Source organism: Botrytis cinerea, chromosome 7 (genome assembly GCF_000143535.2).
Source record: "Botrytis cinerea B05.10 chromosome 7, complete sequence".
NCBI classification, from domain to species: Eukaryota; Fungi; Ascomycota; class Leotiomycetes; order Helotiales; family Sclerotiniaceae; genus Botrytis; species Botrytis cinerea.
Window position 1 is genome coordinate 1,556,299 of NC_037316.1, and position 13,707 is coordinate 1,570,005.

The window sequence follows — 13,707 nt, forward strand, 5'->3', positions numbered from 1 at the left end:
GCAACAGACCCCCCATGCTCCAGATGTCCATCCATCTTTGGTGAATCACGTGGTCGCATAATTGCTCGAACCCGTTCGGTTCTTGTTCGGTAATGCAGGTGAACTACAACATCCTTGGGGATCACCACACGTGGTGAAACGCATTAATGATACTTGCCAGTCGGTTTCGATCTGAATATTGAATTAGGAAGCTCTGAAGAAACAAATCCTCCGTACTTGCGCTGAAAGCTCATAAACTGCAAGGTACAGGTAAAAGGCCGCGAATGCTAACATTGGAGCTTCTCGTCAACTGACATTCTAGCCAATGAAACCTTCCAATTCGAGCTTCCAGATTTCTTATTTTGCTCAGACGGGAGAACAGACGGGAGAACAGACGGGAGAATATAGCCGCAAAGATGAAGCGTTCATTAAAGCGCACTGCGGTACGACGTGCTATGGCGGGACAAGACAGTTATAAATATGAGCCTCTGCCCTCGTCAGGAGATGAATCAGATCCAGTTACTAGCACAGAGTCGGATGATATTCTCGAGAGTCTTGAGCAACATCTGAGAAGGTTCAAGAAGCGATCAAGGAGAAAAGTCATCAACATGGGTGTCGCAGCAGCTGTGGTACTGGGATTTGTCTATTGGGCAGCAGTGTACGTTTAACTATAAGTTTCTCCTTGTTATTCATTTCCTTGCTGATCATTGACATAGAGGCTTTGGGCTACCTACCAACTCATCATGTGATACTATCAATGCTGGATACTATTGTCAACCAGAGATCTCACATTTTTGGGGCCAATATTCTCCATATTTTTCAGTTCCCTCAGAGATTAGTGCCGCAGTCCCTGATCAATGTGAAATATCATTTGCCCAAATCTTGTCTCGTCATGGAGCACGAGATCCTACAGCTGGCAAGACAGCAACATACACGGCTCTCATTGGGAGAATTCAAAATACTACCACTTCCTATGGAGCAGATTATAAGTTCATCAAGGACTATAAATATTCCCTAGGATCCGATCAGCTTAGCGTTTTTGGACAACAGGAACTCATCAACTCTGGGATCAAGTACTATAATCGATACAAGTCCCTAGCTTCATCCATTACTCCCTTTATTCGTTCTTCGGGTCAAGACCGTGTTGTTGAGTCTGCTCAAAATTGGACGCAAGGGTTCAATTCGGCTCGTTTAGCAGATTCGTCATCCACAGCGAATGCTAGCTACCCATTCAACATCGTTATTATCAGCGAAGATAAAGGAAGCAACAACACTCTCGACCATGGTATCTGTACTGTTTTCGAGGATGGGCCTGACTCCAACATCGGAGACTCTGCTCAAACGACGTGGGCATCAATCTTCACACCAAACATCACATCCCGTCTTAATTCAAATTTACCCGGTGTCAATCTCACTATGGCCGACACCATAAACTTCATGGATCTTTGCCCTTTCAATACCGTCGCCTCGCCCACAGGCACAATTTCCCCTTTTTGCAATATCTTCACGGCTGCCGACTGGAAAGCCTACGACTACTACCAATCCCTTGGTAAATACTACGGATACTCTTGGGGCAATCCATTGGGCCCAACACAAGGTGTAGGGTTCACCAACGAGCTCATCGCCCGTCTCACAAATTCTCCCCTTCAAGACCATACCTCTACAAACCATACTCTGGATGACGATCCGGCCACATTCCCCGTTGATAAGTCCATCAAACTATATGCAGATTTCAGTCATGACAACGACATGACTGGAATTTTCTCCGCCCTTGGTCTATATAATTCCACAAGCGCATTATCAAACACCACGAGAGAAGATGCTTTGCAAACAAATGGCTATTCGGCCAGTTGGTCAGTACCTTTTGCAGCGAGAATGTATGTGGAGAAGATGACCTGTGCAGGAGAGAGTGAGGAACTAGTTAGAGTCATCGTCAACGATCGTGTGCTGCCTTTAGAAACTTGTGGTGGTGATGAATTGGGCAGATGCGGATTGTCAAAGTTTGTGGACAGTTTGAGCTTTGCTACTGCAGGTGGTGACTGGGGGAGCTGTTTCACTACCTGAGCTGGCTGATGTTGTAATTTGGAATAATAAAAAGCAGCGTACAAGATATGTTTGAGCAAAAGATAGTATTAGAAGATCTTTTGGGTGGGATTCTTAGAACGTCGAAAACCAAATTAGTTAATATGATCTTCAAATTACCAGCAACTTGCCAAAATCTGCGTCAACTCCACCACAATCTAGAAATCTATAATGCAAGACTCAGTTTTCTTACTTTATTTGACATTTCTAGCATGACTATCAGGGAGAAAGAGACTTCTAACAATTACAACCCGCGCAATAGAAAGATTCCAACGCCTTGCTTGAGTGTGGATGTAGGATCACTCGCACCCAAAGAATTCTTATATCCCAGAAAAAGGTACCCCTCAAAAAACTCCACCGTGCTTGATTTGCAGACACCATTGGTATATATGCCTCATCTCCTAACCCCAATCCTCCAAATTTACAAACATCCAACAATACAGTCTATCGTGCAGCCTCAAAGTGATCATAACAGATATGCCGCGCCTCCAAAGATGGTCAATCCAACCCCAGCCCACCAAACGAGGTCAAGATCGATGCGATTGATAAGTGAAGGTTGCTCAATACCGCGACTAATATGCTTGGCGTTCCTGTTGAGAGGAAGGAGATAACCTTCCGAAGTCGTGGGTTCTTCTGGTTCGTCCCCGTATCCCAGCCACCGCTTCATTTTAGAGCTCGAAGTTGACGTTGCTGATGTTGTAGGATTGAGGGTTTCAGTAGGGAGCATCAGAGCGGGGCTATAGGCTAAAAACATCGGGTTTACAGGTGTCCCGTCAAATTGGTAAAGATCAAGTCGAGTTAACTTCGTATAAGGATCCGTGTAGACTTGATATTTCTAAGGGTTGGAGTGTTAGCAATCCGACCTTGTTTGTATTCCCACATATCGATAACCAATATAATAGGCGAGCGCAATCACAAACCTGAAGTGTCTCGCTCTGATTGTATCGTGTGTATGTCGCACTATCGGCAGTACATGGAGCAGATTGCAATTGACGACCATCCACACTAAAGGGACTCAAACTAAGAGATCCATCGGCGTTCAAGACGAATTTACCGTGTTGCCATTGCATTATCGAAGACACACAGCTCGGTTTGGCAGCTACAGTATTATCAGTTATACTCTTCGTGCACTAATCGTCTTCGCTCGAATGTTGCGAAGGAATACATACGATTTGAGACCGCTCGATAGTATGCCTCTTCATAGTAGCCATCTTCGGTGAAAGAATATGAGATTCCAGTATGAGTAGGTTCGAGTAGTGTATCGTTAACTGGATTGTAAAAGCCCTAGTTCTTGATGTCAGCGTGTGCCAATCGCAATGTTCACGATCCAGCCATCCTAATTTAAGAATAAAAACGTACGGGGCCAGTCAACACTGCGGCGGACTTCGTAGACCATGTTCCAACAAGCTCAGCTACATTTGGCTCTGCGGACACAGTTGACAGTAAGTATGCGCTCGCGATTAATACTGAAGGCAGAACGAGTGGTGCCATATTGCTGGATGGTAGTTGTCGATGGATAAGTTTTTGAATTGCGAGCATGAACTTCCATTTAGGGATGGAATTCGTAACATCGCTAATAAACATTCAGCCACATCTCGCGCCACCGCAAGCAGCCTCCACTGCAAATACTTAAAAATAGCAACATTTTAAATATTCCAGCTGTTTGATTGCTCAAGTCTTTTTTCTCATTATCATTAGGCTAATTGATAAGCGTTGATAAGTTTAGTGCCCTTTTCTGGTATTGTATTCAAGGTTGTGTTGATCCAGCGATTGGTGGTTGGTCCAAAAAGCCGCTTTCACACCTATCAGCAATGGCTTCATCAGCAGCATTGAAGTCGAGCAAAAAGGAGCTCCGTCTCTCGATCAAAAAGCTTCTGTCTACAGTTACAAATGAGTCCGTACATGCTCAAAGTAAGTATTCTAGATCCTGCTGGAAAATGAGTTTCGCCGTTATATACTGCCAGTTCATTAATCTGATTAGGTGCGGCTGTTCTTCACAGACTCATCAATTTCCAACCATATCAACAAGCCAAACGAATAGGGATATATCTGGCTATGCCAACTGGGGAATTACAGACTGATGCGATTGTACGCCACGCTTTGGAATCTGGAAAACAGGTCTTCGTGCCTTACCTTCATAAATCTAGTTATCAGTCACCTGATACACCTCGTTCCGTGATGGATATGGTGGACCTTCGTAGCCTTGCAGATTTTGAAGCCTTGAAAAGAGATAGCTGGGGAATTCCCACAATCCCCGCAGAGACTGTGGGTGAACGAGAAAGTATATTGAAGACTGTTTCAAGCAAAGGTGGCCTAGATATGATACTCTTGCCTGGGGTGGCCTTTGACATTGATCCTAAAAGCAGCTTCATAAGACGCCTTGGACACGGCAAAGGTTTCTATGACTACTTCTTGCATCGATACAGACAGGAGTCAGGGTCACAAATGACAGATCCAGCGAATCCAGGAACAAATGTATTGCTCTATGGTTTGGCTCTTGAGGAGCAATTCTTGAACTCTGGAGCAGAAATCTCAGTGCCAGTAGGAGAGCATGATAGTCTTCTCCACGGACTTTTGTTGGGAGATGGTGAGATTAAAGATGGTCTTGTGTCCAGAGAATAGATCCACCTCAATATAAACAACTCGATAGAAAGCCAGATGACCGAAGAACTCCCCTAAAACTCATGGTCCAGGTCCTACAGTACTTTTTGTTCTCATAACAACCCATTCTGAATGTACGCCTTCCCATAACCTCTTATCCACTTGCGCTCTGGATTAACGAAACATTATCACCCTTCAAGAGAATTTGTCCTATATCCTATTAGTAAACTGTGCCTTAAGGTTCGCATAATTTGAAAACTAACCCAGCGCCCTGCGACTCTCTTCTTTGTCCTTTGTAGCTTGCCTGACCTCCACTGCATCATCGAGCACCAAGTTCATGAATTCGTCGAAACCCTGATAGCCCATCAATTAGAAGATTGTCATGATAGGAAGGGAGATTTGTGCGCGCACCCTGATCTTTCCTTCGATTCTGATTCCCAATTGCTCGTATAACCAAATAGACACAGGCGTATGCTGTTGGAGCAGCTTGAAAATGAAGTTGATTGGGGGAAGAAGGACCTTTCGGCCACCTCCACCGCCTCGATTCATGATGATTTTTGTTGATTTTTGTTGAAGTGGTTACTCGTACGAACACAGTCTGTAGAGACTATGACTGTTATTCGAAAGATAGCGTGAGTGGTGAGAGAGTTGGGTTTGAATCCTTTAAACTCCTGGTCAAATGTTTAAAATTCTCGGACGCGGTTGGCTAACGGGCACCTGAAGCTTGTCTTTCCACAAGGCTGCCAAAACGGCACTAAAACTTTATTTCGCTGCGGCAACCAACTTTAACGGGCAGAACAAGTCCATCCTCCATCACTTCTACAACAAAAGAACATTCTGATTCTTTCTAAGAAACCCTACAACCACCAGAAACTCATATCCTATTCTTGATACACTTAATTCCTCTTTTCTAGATTTCTCTATATTTGGCAATTTCTTTGCCGATAAATTTACGAACTGTACATGAATACATCACCCCGTTAATTTGTTATTGTCTCCCAAGACCTGCCCCTCCATCAAAATGGTCGCTGTTGCCACGAACGGGAATGGCCCGCAAGATGCCTTCACTCCCGTTATTGCAGCTTTAAATACTATGCGCGATGGTCAGCGGGGACAGAAGGAGGCAGCGCATAGTTTTCTAGAGAGTTTCCAGAAGTCGGTATGTTGCGTTTTCTAGTTTCAATACTATTGCGCCAAACTAGTTGTTGACAGAGGCTCACCCTTTTTGTAGGCAGAGGCATGGCAGATCACGATTGGCATCTTATCATCAAATGCTGAGCCAGATGCGAAGCTCTTTGCGGCTACCACTTTGAGAGGAAAGGTATATATGATCACGAACCCCACCTATTCAGATTGAAATCTAATCTTATAGATTACATATGACGTTCAACAAATACCTAGCGACTCCTTACCAGCTCTAAGGAATCAGCTTTTAGAGCTCTTGAAAGTGTTTGCGACAGGACCACGACCGATTCGAATCCAACTATGCGTTTGCTTGGCCATTCTAGCTATACAGATGACAACTTGGAAGGATGTAGTGCCGATGGTAGTATCAACTTTAGGGAACTCCGCAGAAAGCCTCGCCTGCGTTCTAGACTTCTTGAAAGTTCTTCCAGAAGAAGTCACCGAAGGACGAAAGATCACTTTGACAGTATGTGGGCCGAAATACACCATTCCCGAAGCATGTGAAACGATGTGGAAAGGTCGAGATGTTATTGGGAATATCAAAGTCTAATGCGTCAATTAGGAAGATGAGCTTCAACAGAGAACTCAGGAATTATTGGGAGATAACACCGCCCAAGTTGTACAACTGCTGATTGCATATGCACAATCATCTGGTACGTAATAATTGCTTTTTGGATACAGTTGCAGGAGGCTGATTAACACCACACAGAATCTGCGGCGACAAACCCACAACTTCTTGAAGTCATTACATCTTGGCTCCGCGAAGTGCCTGTTGCCGACATAGTTAACTCTCCTCTCTTACCGGTAATATTTAATGCCCTGAACAACGACCGTTCCTTCGAAGCTGCGACAGATTGTCTTTGTGCTATATTTAAGGAGACTCGCGAGGTTGATGAGTATATGCCTACCATCGAAATACTTTTACCTCGTGTATTAGCGCTTCAGCCTCGCATTGCGCAAGCTGCACAGGAAGAAGATTCTGAGTCATTCAAAGGCTTTACTCGCATTTTCGCCGAAGCTGGTGAAGCATGGGTTGTCTTGATTGCTCGTGAGCCCAAGGTCTTCCGCCCTTTGGTCGAAGCAATTTTAGAATGTACTCACAGAGATTTTGATAAGGATGCCATATCTCTTACTTTCATCTTCTGGTATGAACTCAAACTATATCTCATCCTTGAGATGTACATCGAAGCTCGCATGCAATATGTGGATGTATACTCTAGTCTCGTTGACATCATGATGAAGCACCTGGAATTCCCTACAGCCGATGGCGCAGATGAAACGGACTTGTTTGATGGTGATAGGGACGCAGAGGAAAAGTTTCGGGAGTTCCGTCACCACATGGGAGACGTTCTCAAAGATTGTTGTGAGATTATGGGCGTTACACCATGCCTCACAAAGGTTTACGACGCTATAAAGGCGTGGATGGGCTCCTATGCTAGTCAGGCAACAGCAGCCTCTGTGCCACATTGGCAACAGCTCGAAGCACCTCTCTTTGGTATGCGTGCGATGGGACGATTGGTCGATAAAGACGAAGACATTATACTCCCCCAAATCATACCTCTCCTCGTTCAGATTCCTCATCACGAAAAACTTCGATTTGCAACCATCATGGTATTAGGTCGTTACACGGAGTGGACTTCTAACCATCCCGAATTTCTAGAGTCCCAATTCCAGTATATTGTATCGTCATTTACAACAGACTCGAAGGAAATCGTTCGAGCCGCTGCCATGGCAATGAAATTCATTTGCAGTGATTGCAAACACTTACTCGGTGGGCAAGTTGTACAACTGCAACAATTTTACGACCAGACTCTGGACAAATTACCTGGAGTTAGTCAAGAAGAGTTAACAGAAGGTGTTGCATCTGTTGTTGCTGTTCAACCACCATCACAAACATATCAACTCATGAAGTTGTATTGTGATCCATTGATGTCTAGGCTAATGGCCTTGGCAAATCAAGCTAACGATGAAGAATCAAAGCTTCAAGTGGCTGGTAATTACTTTTCCCAGTTGTACTCGCCGGAAAATCACTGACAAAAGCTTAGATCACATGCAACTGATTACCTTGTTCATACAGATTGTTACTCCTTGGATCGAGTCAAGTCAAGATCATCCGGCTGTAAAATACTGCCAAGAGATCTTCCCAATTCTGTCGACCATTTTAGACTCATTCATGACTTTCACTCCAATTTGTGAACGAGTTTGTCGTACATGGAGATATATGATCATATCTTATCGTACATCAATGGCTCCTCTCCTTCCTCAAATGGCCAACAAACTTGCAGAAGGCTTTGCAGCGTCAAGACAGGGCTGTTTCCTTTGGGTTACTAGTGCCATCTTACGCGAATTTTCTGAGGACCGGGAGCACGTCGACGAACAAACCACGGAGTCAATCTATACCTTCTTTGAAGCCCAATCCACGGCGATGCTGAAGGCCATGGCTGATCTCCCACCTCAAGATCTTCCTGACGTCATCGAGGATTTCTACCGTCTCCTACTCGATGCTTTACTCTACTATCCCCACAAGATGATTCGATCGCATCTCTTCACACCAATATTCAGAGCTGCCATCGCTGCTTTGGATCTCGAGCAACGCGAGCCGCTATCTGCGGTTCTACACTACATTCGAGATGTCATCAGTTACGGTGGTGACAATCCTTCAAGTTCAGCCTCCAACATTAATCCACCCGAGATTCAACAATTGGTTAGGCAGCTTATTCTCGCTAATGGCAACGAGTTGGTGAAAGGAATCATGAAAGGCATGATGATTAGTTTCCCAGGAGACTGCTTTACTGACGGCAGTGGTGTTCTTCTTGGTTTATTCGAGATACTTCCACAAGAAACTGCCAGCTGGGTTGATGGCATTCTACGCATGTTACCAGCTGGAACCGTCAGAGAAGCAGAAATCGATCGATTAATGAACAGCATTCGTGAAAAACTCAGTATCGGCCATGATGGTGTTCGAAAGGTTCGCAGCTTATTGCAAGACTTTACAAACACCTATCGAAGACGTTATGTTGCTCCTAGGGATGGGTTGGGCCGACTTGAGGCCACTAGGTTTCAATACAGCGGTTAGAGCTCTTCTCATTGTTAAATTTATACACCCAGGAAGAGTTCTCGTATTCGACTCTCCATTTTCAGTCGTTGCAATGGCATAGCGATTAAGTCGGTGGCTGGTGGGGATTTTCACTTTTCTTGCCGGAAAGTAGTCATGGCATGGTGAAAATATTCTGGAGCAAAGCCCGAGTGGTCAGATTCGGACCGGAGTTGGGATAATATTGGTGAGTATATTTTGGGAGAATTTTATGTGGTCATATGGACAAGTGAAGGAACGGGACAATTTAAGAAGCATGTTGCATGGCCTTCTTTTCGCTGGGGTTGTGGACTGTAGATGATTGTATGATGTGATATGTGATAGCATGGAGAAATGACGGAGATGTGACCAGGAATGGAAAAGCTCAAGATGGGTTTCAGCTGGAATTAGAAGCGAGGAAATATATGTTATCTTGTGGAAAAATGATATGTGGTTTTCACGTTCACTTGTGTTTGATAGGTCAGTTCTACTCGATGAAGTGTGCTTGTGTACAAGGACCCTGTATGAAAGGTTAGATCTTGGGACTCGTAGATGTTCCAGATTCGTAGGTGCAGAACTTTTAACAGGTAGTATAATATAATATCTCCGGGTGCCCTAGTTGTGGATGCGAGATGAAGCATGAAACGTAGGAAAGTACAAATTCCTCCAGATGTGATGTGATGAAATGACTTGACGTGGAATGTGTGGTATGGTATACGTAGTAAGTAAAGGAAAAAGATACATTGTGAGAATGCATGGGAATGTGGCAACGAGAATGATCTCTTGATAGAGATTCTGATTGGTATTTGTAGATTACCTTACCTTTATTATACTATAGTGGAATCACACACAACCTATTTCACATAAGTAATTTCATATTTCGTACTTCAGGCTTCAAGTTGCCAGCTGCAGACTCGGATACGAAAAGACACTACCTAGATATCGATTTGTAGTGAATGAAAGATCTGTGACAAGTATCGGGATATGAATGAGGTCGGTCGATTAGTGGAGAGGAGAGGTGATTTTATTGATCGGTGGGAGTGAGGATGGGATGGGATTGCTTTTTGTTAGATAACATGTGGATGCAGTTATGGTTATGGTTATGGGGAAAGTGAGAATATGAGAGGTGAGATGAGCAATAACTTTGTGCTTTGTAGTTCTCTGGATTTTGGTGAGTGCATATTGTTTAATAAGTAGTAGGTACTAAAGTACGTACTATATAATGGCTTTGAGTACGAGAGCTGGCTAGGTATCAATCTTGTATCTCCAGCTTGAAGCGTATACATGATATCGATGGAACTGGGCTTGCTTGCTTGCTAGCTGGCAAATGAATGATATACGGGACAATATTTCGGAGTTTCCACATTCACATTAATTTACAGACTGAGTATCGAAGGCTTGGATCCACATTATACATAAACAAATCTCACATTACCATTGCGTTTATTTTGTAAATTTCTTATTTATTCATTGAAGTCATTTTAACATACGTTTCTGTTAGGTTATTCCCAGCCATTGAAAGTGTGATTGTAACGCTGAGAACGCATTGTACGTATTGTACGTATTGTATTGCTAGAGGAAGCAAAACAAAATAAAAGGAAGGAAAAAAGCAGCAAGTGTAAATTGATGTGAGTCCTATGTCTGTTCCAAATGACTGATCAGATAACCTACTATGGTAGGCATCAAACTTCTAAAAAGAGAAATTGGGATATAATCGAAGACAATAATTGAACAGATTTGCACCACAAACTCCCAGCTGATCACAATTCCTAACCAATCCTTAACCGGAGAAATTCATCCACCCATATGCACAATTGTGAAACCTTTATGTGATACGCCTTTCTGTATGGAAGTCATGGAACGCCGAAAATGTTGCAAATATGGAGCCACCAGATGCAGAAACGGAAAGGAAAGAAAATTCGAGAGTATGGAGAAGGGGTATTCGCTAATTAGGGACTTGAGGAAGGAGAAGACGAGAGATGTAGCGAAGCTCATATGATCTAGAGTCTGCTGGATCAAAGAAGTGACGGACTTGTTTATCATGAACATCGGTGACTGTTTGTGTTTTGTTAGTAATTACGCTAGCTTATATCGAGAAGCGAAAAAAAAACTTACAACTAAGCTGAACCTGATCAAAGAAATCTCGAATAACTTGGTCAGATGTATCATCAACGGCAAGAAGACCGCAATCTTGTCGAACGAATGTTTTTGGTGGGATATCTCTCATTCTCAAGAGCATTTGAAGAACGTTAATGAGGTCGTCACCCTGATTGGCATAAGATTGAGGTGGGTTGTCAAGTGGCCACTGTCCATGAAAATCTTCACCCTCCCAGCATTTGAAAAGCCAGGTGGACTTCTCAACACAGTTAAGAATGATGACTGTAACCAAGAATAGCTCGAAAGAATACTTCGAGGACTTGTTAAGTAAACGTCTCTCGAGCTCATTCAACATACCCTTGCACATTTGTGATGCTTTATTTTCGGCTGCAGCATTCAGTTGAGTATGAATTATAGCAAAAGATCTCTCAGTTGAAAGAATGGGTTTAGTTTGACCAGCTTCTTCATCAGGTAAACTTGGAGTTTTCGCACACATTTCCCATCTAATTTCTGAATCAACAAATATGTGTACAATTGCCCAGAACTCTAAAGCACGGCTAAGGAAATTGTCTTGCTTTTGAATTGAAACATTAAGAGCAGTTTGAAGAGTGGTCCGAATGAATTGAGAAGGTTCATTGTCAATGAAGATCGGCATCATCCGCTTGGCATATGCCTCAAGCTTGGTTGAAAGATCATCGTTGTCCGTATCAAGGATAAAGGACGTGAGCCCAGTCTCCTCATCTTGTGCTTCTAGGCACGGAAATGATGCGTAAATGGTGGTTCCTGGGTAGTGAGAAACTTCAATCTGATAAAGTGAGTTTTGAAAGGTCGCAGAACCTTTTGCGGCCAGTACCTGGTGGTGAGCAAGCACTGCGTGAAGTTTCGCGGAGTACAAACAAAGCTCATGTGCAACTCGTGTTCGGATGCATGGCGTCTTCCACAAACGAGCACTCTCGACGCCCTTGCAAGTATCACAAGGGTCTCCTGCCGTGCATGGTTTCTTCAACATTCTACAACGAAGACAAGAGCCAATTTTCCTAATATCAGACACCTCCTTTCTGCGGCCCTCATTAAACTTTCCTCGGACTTTGGGTTTGGTCGCCTTTTGACCATTGCCATACTCAGCGCTAAATTCAGTAGTCATGGGATTCATAGCAATTCGGGTGTGGGTTTTTGGGCTTTGTGCTTGTGGCTGACCGTTCTCGAATGTATTATCGGTAGGGTTGTGTTCTGGATATGTCATTTGACTCATATGAGCCATTTGATCTTGAACCTGCAGTGCTGCGACTTGACTTGCTGGCATAGGAACTTCCATCATACCCCAAGAATGCTGTTGGTTGTCAGAGGTTGCGCTGAACAAACTATCGCTCATTGCATTTGCTTCGACAAGTTGCCGCGTTAACTTGTCTTCTGATAATTTGTCTTGAGCGACTGCATCTTCACTTAATAACTGAGGATCCACCATAGATGGGATGAATCTAGTTGCTGCTGCTGCTGTAGCAGCCATTGAGTTTGGCGACGCAGATTGAGAGCGACCGAGACCATGCTCATTCGCATGACCTTTCTGATTGACACCTGCAAGGCGTTAGTATCCGTCAGACAATAAAAAATGATTTGCACTTACTCTTTTTGTCGCGTTGGGTACGAGACTCGTAACTCATAGGTGGGTTATCAAGCGTGTATTGCTCTTGTAATTCAAGGTTTTCTCCGCGAGACATTGCCGTTTGATTTTCACCCAGAGGACTGCCATTACCCGGTCGATGGTTGCGGTGCTCCGACTCTGCCATGTCCCTGGAGACTTCGGCCAAAGTCTCAAGCGGAGTCATTCCTTGAAAGGGTCTTCCACGGATGGCAGTTGTCTGTTGATTGTTTGCAGTTTGAATATTGATATGCTGGTTGTTTGTTCTGTCTCCAATTTCGGGCAGATTGTTGAACTCAAGAACAAGTCGCTGTTTGGTAGCGCGATCTAACGCGGGGCACTTCCTGCAGATGTGACTTGTCAAAGTGTCGAGTCTTCCTTTGGGGAATTTCTCTGAGCAAGCTCTGCAAGTATGATGATAGCGATTGCTTGAATCATTTAACTTCGCACCTCTTTCAAAGTACTGAAGGATCAACGCTGTTGGTATTCACGGTCAGTAAACATTCTTGTTTAGAAGATGAAAGATCGGTGGGGGATGACTCGAGTTTTTGAGAGCGTCAAATAGAAGCTATCGAGAAAATTTCAACGGGATGAACTCACGGTTAGGTTTGCGACCCATATTGCCGTAATAATCACGCTGATTCTTTTGTTTGGATACTTGATTGACTTATTTCAAGAATAATCAACAAGAGTTGAAGAGTTGAGGATTCGAGTAATGCCAGTTTAATCCCTCACCGACAAGTAAAAGGTGTTGGCGGTGTAAGGGGAGTCGGAGTGGGTTAATTATTGTTCCGAGTGGGGGGTTGGAACTAGATACGGTGACCCGAACCACTCAATAATGACATGGCCCACATTCAGCCACCGCTTCAAGCTGTACTGTTAGGTTTAGGTTTAGGAGGTGGTAGTCTGGCAGTCTGGCAGTCTGGTAGTCTGATAGTCTGATAGTCTGTCTGGTGGTCCTTTCATCCTGTGTTTGTTTTCTCAACTCTTCGAAAGCCACTTCTTTCAAATCTTGATATTGTTCACAGTGTCAGCACTAAAGACAACAGGA

The 13,707-nt window shown here is 43.8% G+C and overlaps 6 protein-coding genes across 7 annotated transcripts; 3 read left to right on the plus strand and 3 right to left on the minus strand.

The window, feature by feature from the left end:
• Nucleotides 1–88: 88 nt before the first annotated feature.
• On the plus strand, nucleotides 89–2,194 carry BCIN_07g04290 (hypothetical protein). 2 transcript variants are annotated; one of them, XM_024694059.1, is made up of 3 exons: nucleotides 89–249; nucleotides 302–637; nucleotides 696–2,194. In XM_024694059.1, the coding sequence occupies exons 2-3, from the start codon at nucleotides 396–398 to the stop codon at nucleotides 2,041–2,043; spliced, it is 1,590 nt and encodes a 529-aa protein (XP_024549848.1). In that variant the 5' UTR covers nucleotides 89–249; nucleotides 302–395; the 3' UTR covers nucleotides 2,044–2,194. The 2 variants fall into 2 exon arrangements, with proteins under 2 accessions (XP_024549848.1, XP_001554147.1); XM_001554097.2 differs by having other exon boundaries at nucleotides 89–637.
• Nucleotides 2,195–2,233: 39 nt separating this feature from the next.
• On the minus strand, nucleotides 2,234–3,678 carry Bcrot1. Its single transcript, XM_001554096.2, has 4 exons — nucleotides 3,421–3,678; nucleotides 3,231–3,345; nucleotides 2,982–3,160; nucleotides 2,234–2,896 (listed from the first exon to the last, which is right to left on the minus strand). Exons 1-4 carry the CDS (start codon nucleotides 3,643–3,645, stop codon nucleotides 2,528–2,530), a joined length of 888 nt encoding a protein of 295 aa, XP_001554146.2. The 5' UTR covers nucleotides 3,646–3,678; the 3' UTR covers nucleotides 2,234–2,527.
• A 48-nt stretch (nucleotides 3,679–3,726) lies between these two features.
• Nucleotides 3,727–4,718, plus strand: Bcfau1. Its single transcript, XM_001554095.2, has 2 exons — nucleotides 3,727–3,972; nucleotides 4,043–4,718. The coding sequence occupies exons 1-2, from the start codon at nucleotides 3,873–3,875 to the stop codon at nucleotides 4,681–4,683; spliced, it is 741 nt and encodes a 246-aa protein (XP_001554145.1). The 5' UTR covers nucleotides 3,727–3,872; the 3' UTR covers nucleotides 4,684–4,718.
• Nucleotides 4,508–5,431, minus strand: Bcsme1. Its single transcript, XM_024694060.1, has 3 exons — nucleotides 5,074–5,431; nucleotides 4,926–5,016; nucleotides 4,508–4,872 (listed from the first exon to the last, which is right to left on the minus strand). Exons 1-3 carry the CDS (start codon nucleotides 5,209–5,211, stop codon nucleotides 4,817–4,819), a joined length of 285 nt encoding a protein of 94 aa, XP_024549849.1. The 5' UTR covers nucleotides 5,212–5,431; the 3' UTR covers nucleotides 4,508–4,816.
• Nucleotides 5,432–5,457: 26 nt separating this feature from the next.
• Nucleotides 5,458–9,560, plus strand: Bcmtr10. Its single transcript, XM_024694061.1, has 6 exons — nucleotides 5,458–5,821; nucleotides 5,894–5,983; nucleotides 6,035–6,313; nucleotides 6,410–6,500; nucleotides 6,557–7,840; nucleotides 7,893–9,560. Exons 1-6 carry the CDS (start codon nucleotides 5,684–5,686, stop codon nucleotides 8,921–8,923), a joined length of 2,913 nt encoding a protein of 970 aa, XP_024549850.1. The 5' UTR covers nucleotides 5,458–5,683; the 3' UTR covers nucleotides 8,924–9,560.
• A 798-nt stretch (nucleotides 9,561–10,358) lies between these two features.
• Nucleotides 10,359–13,385, minus strand: BCIN_07g04340 (hypothetical protein). Its single transcript, XM_001554092.2, has 4 exons — nucleotides 13,257–13,385; nucleotides 12,642–13,133; nucleotides 11,036–12,592; nucleotides 10,359–10,975 (listed from the first exon to the last, which is right to left on the minus strand). Exons 1-4 carry the CDS (start codon nucleotides 13,273–13,275, stop codon nucleotides 10,866–10,868), a joined length of 2,178 nt encoding a protein of 725 aa, XP_001554142.1. The 5' UTR covers nucleotides 13,276–13,385; the 3' UTR covers nucleotides 10,359–10,865.
• Nucleotides 13,386–13,707: the final 322 nt, after the last annotated feature.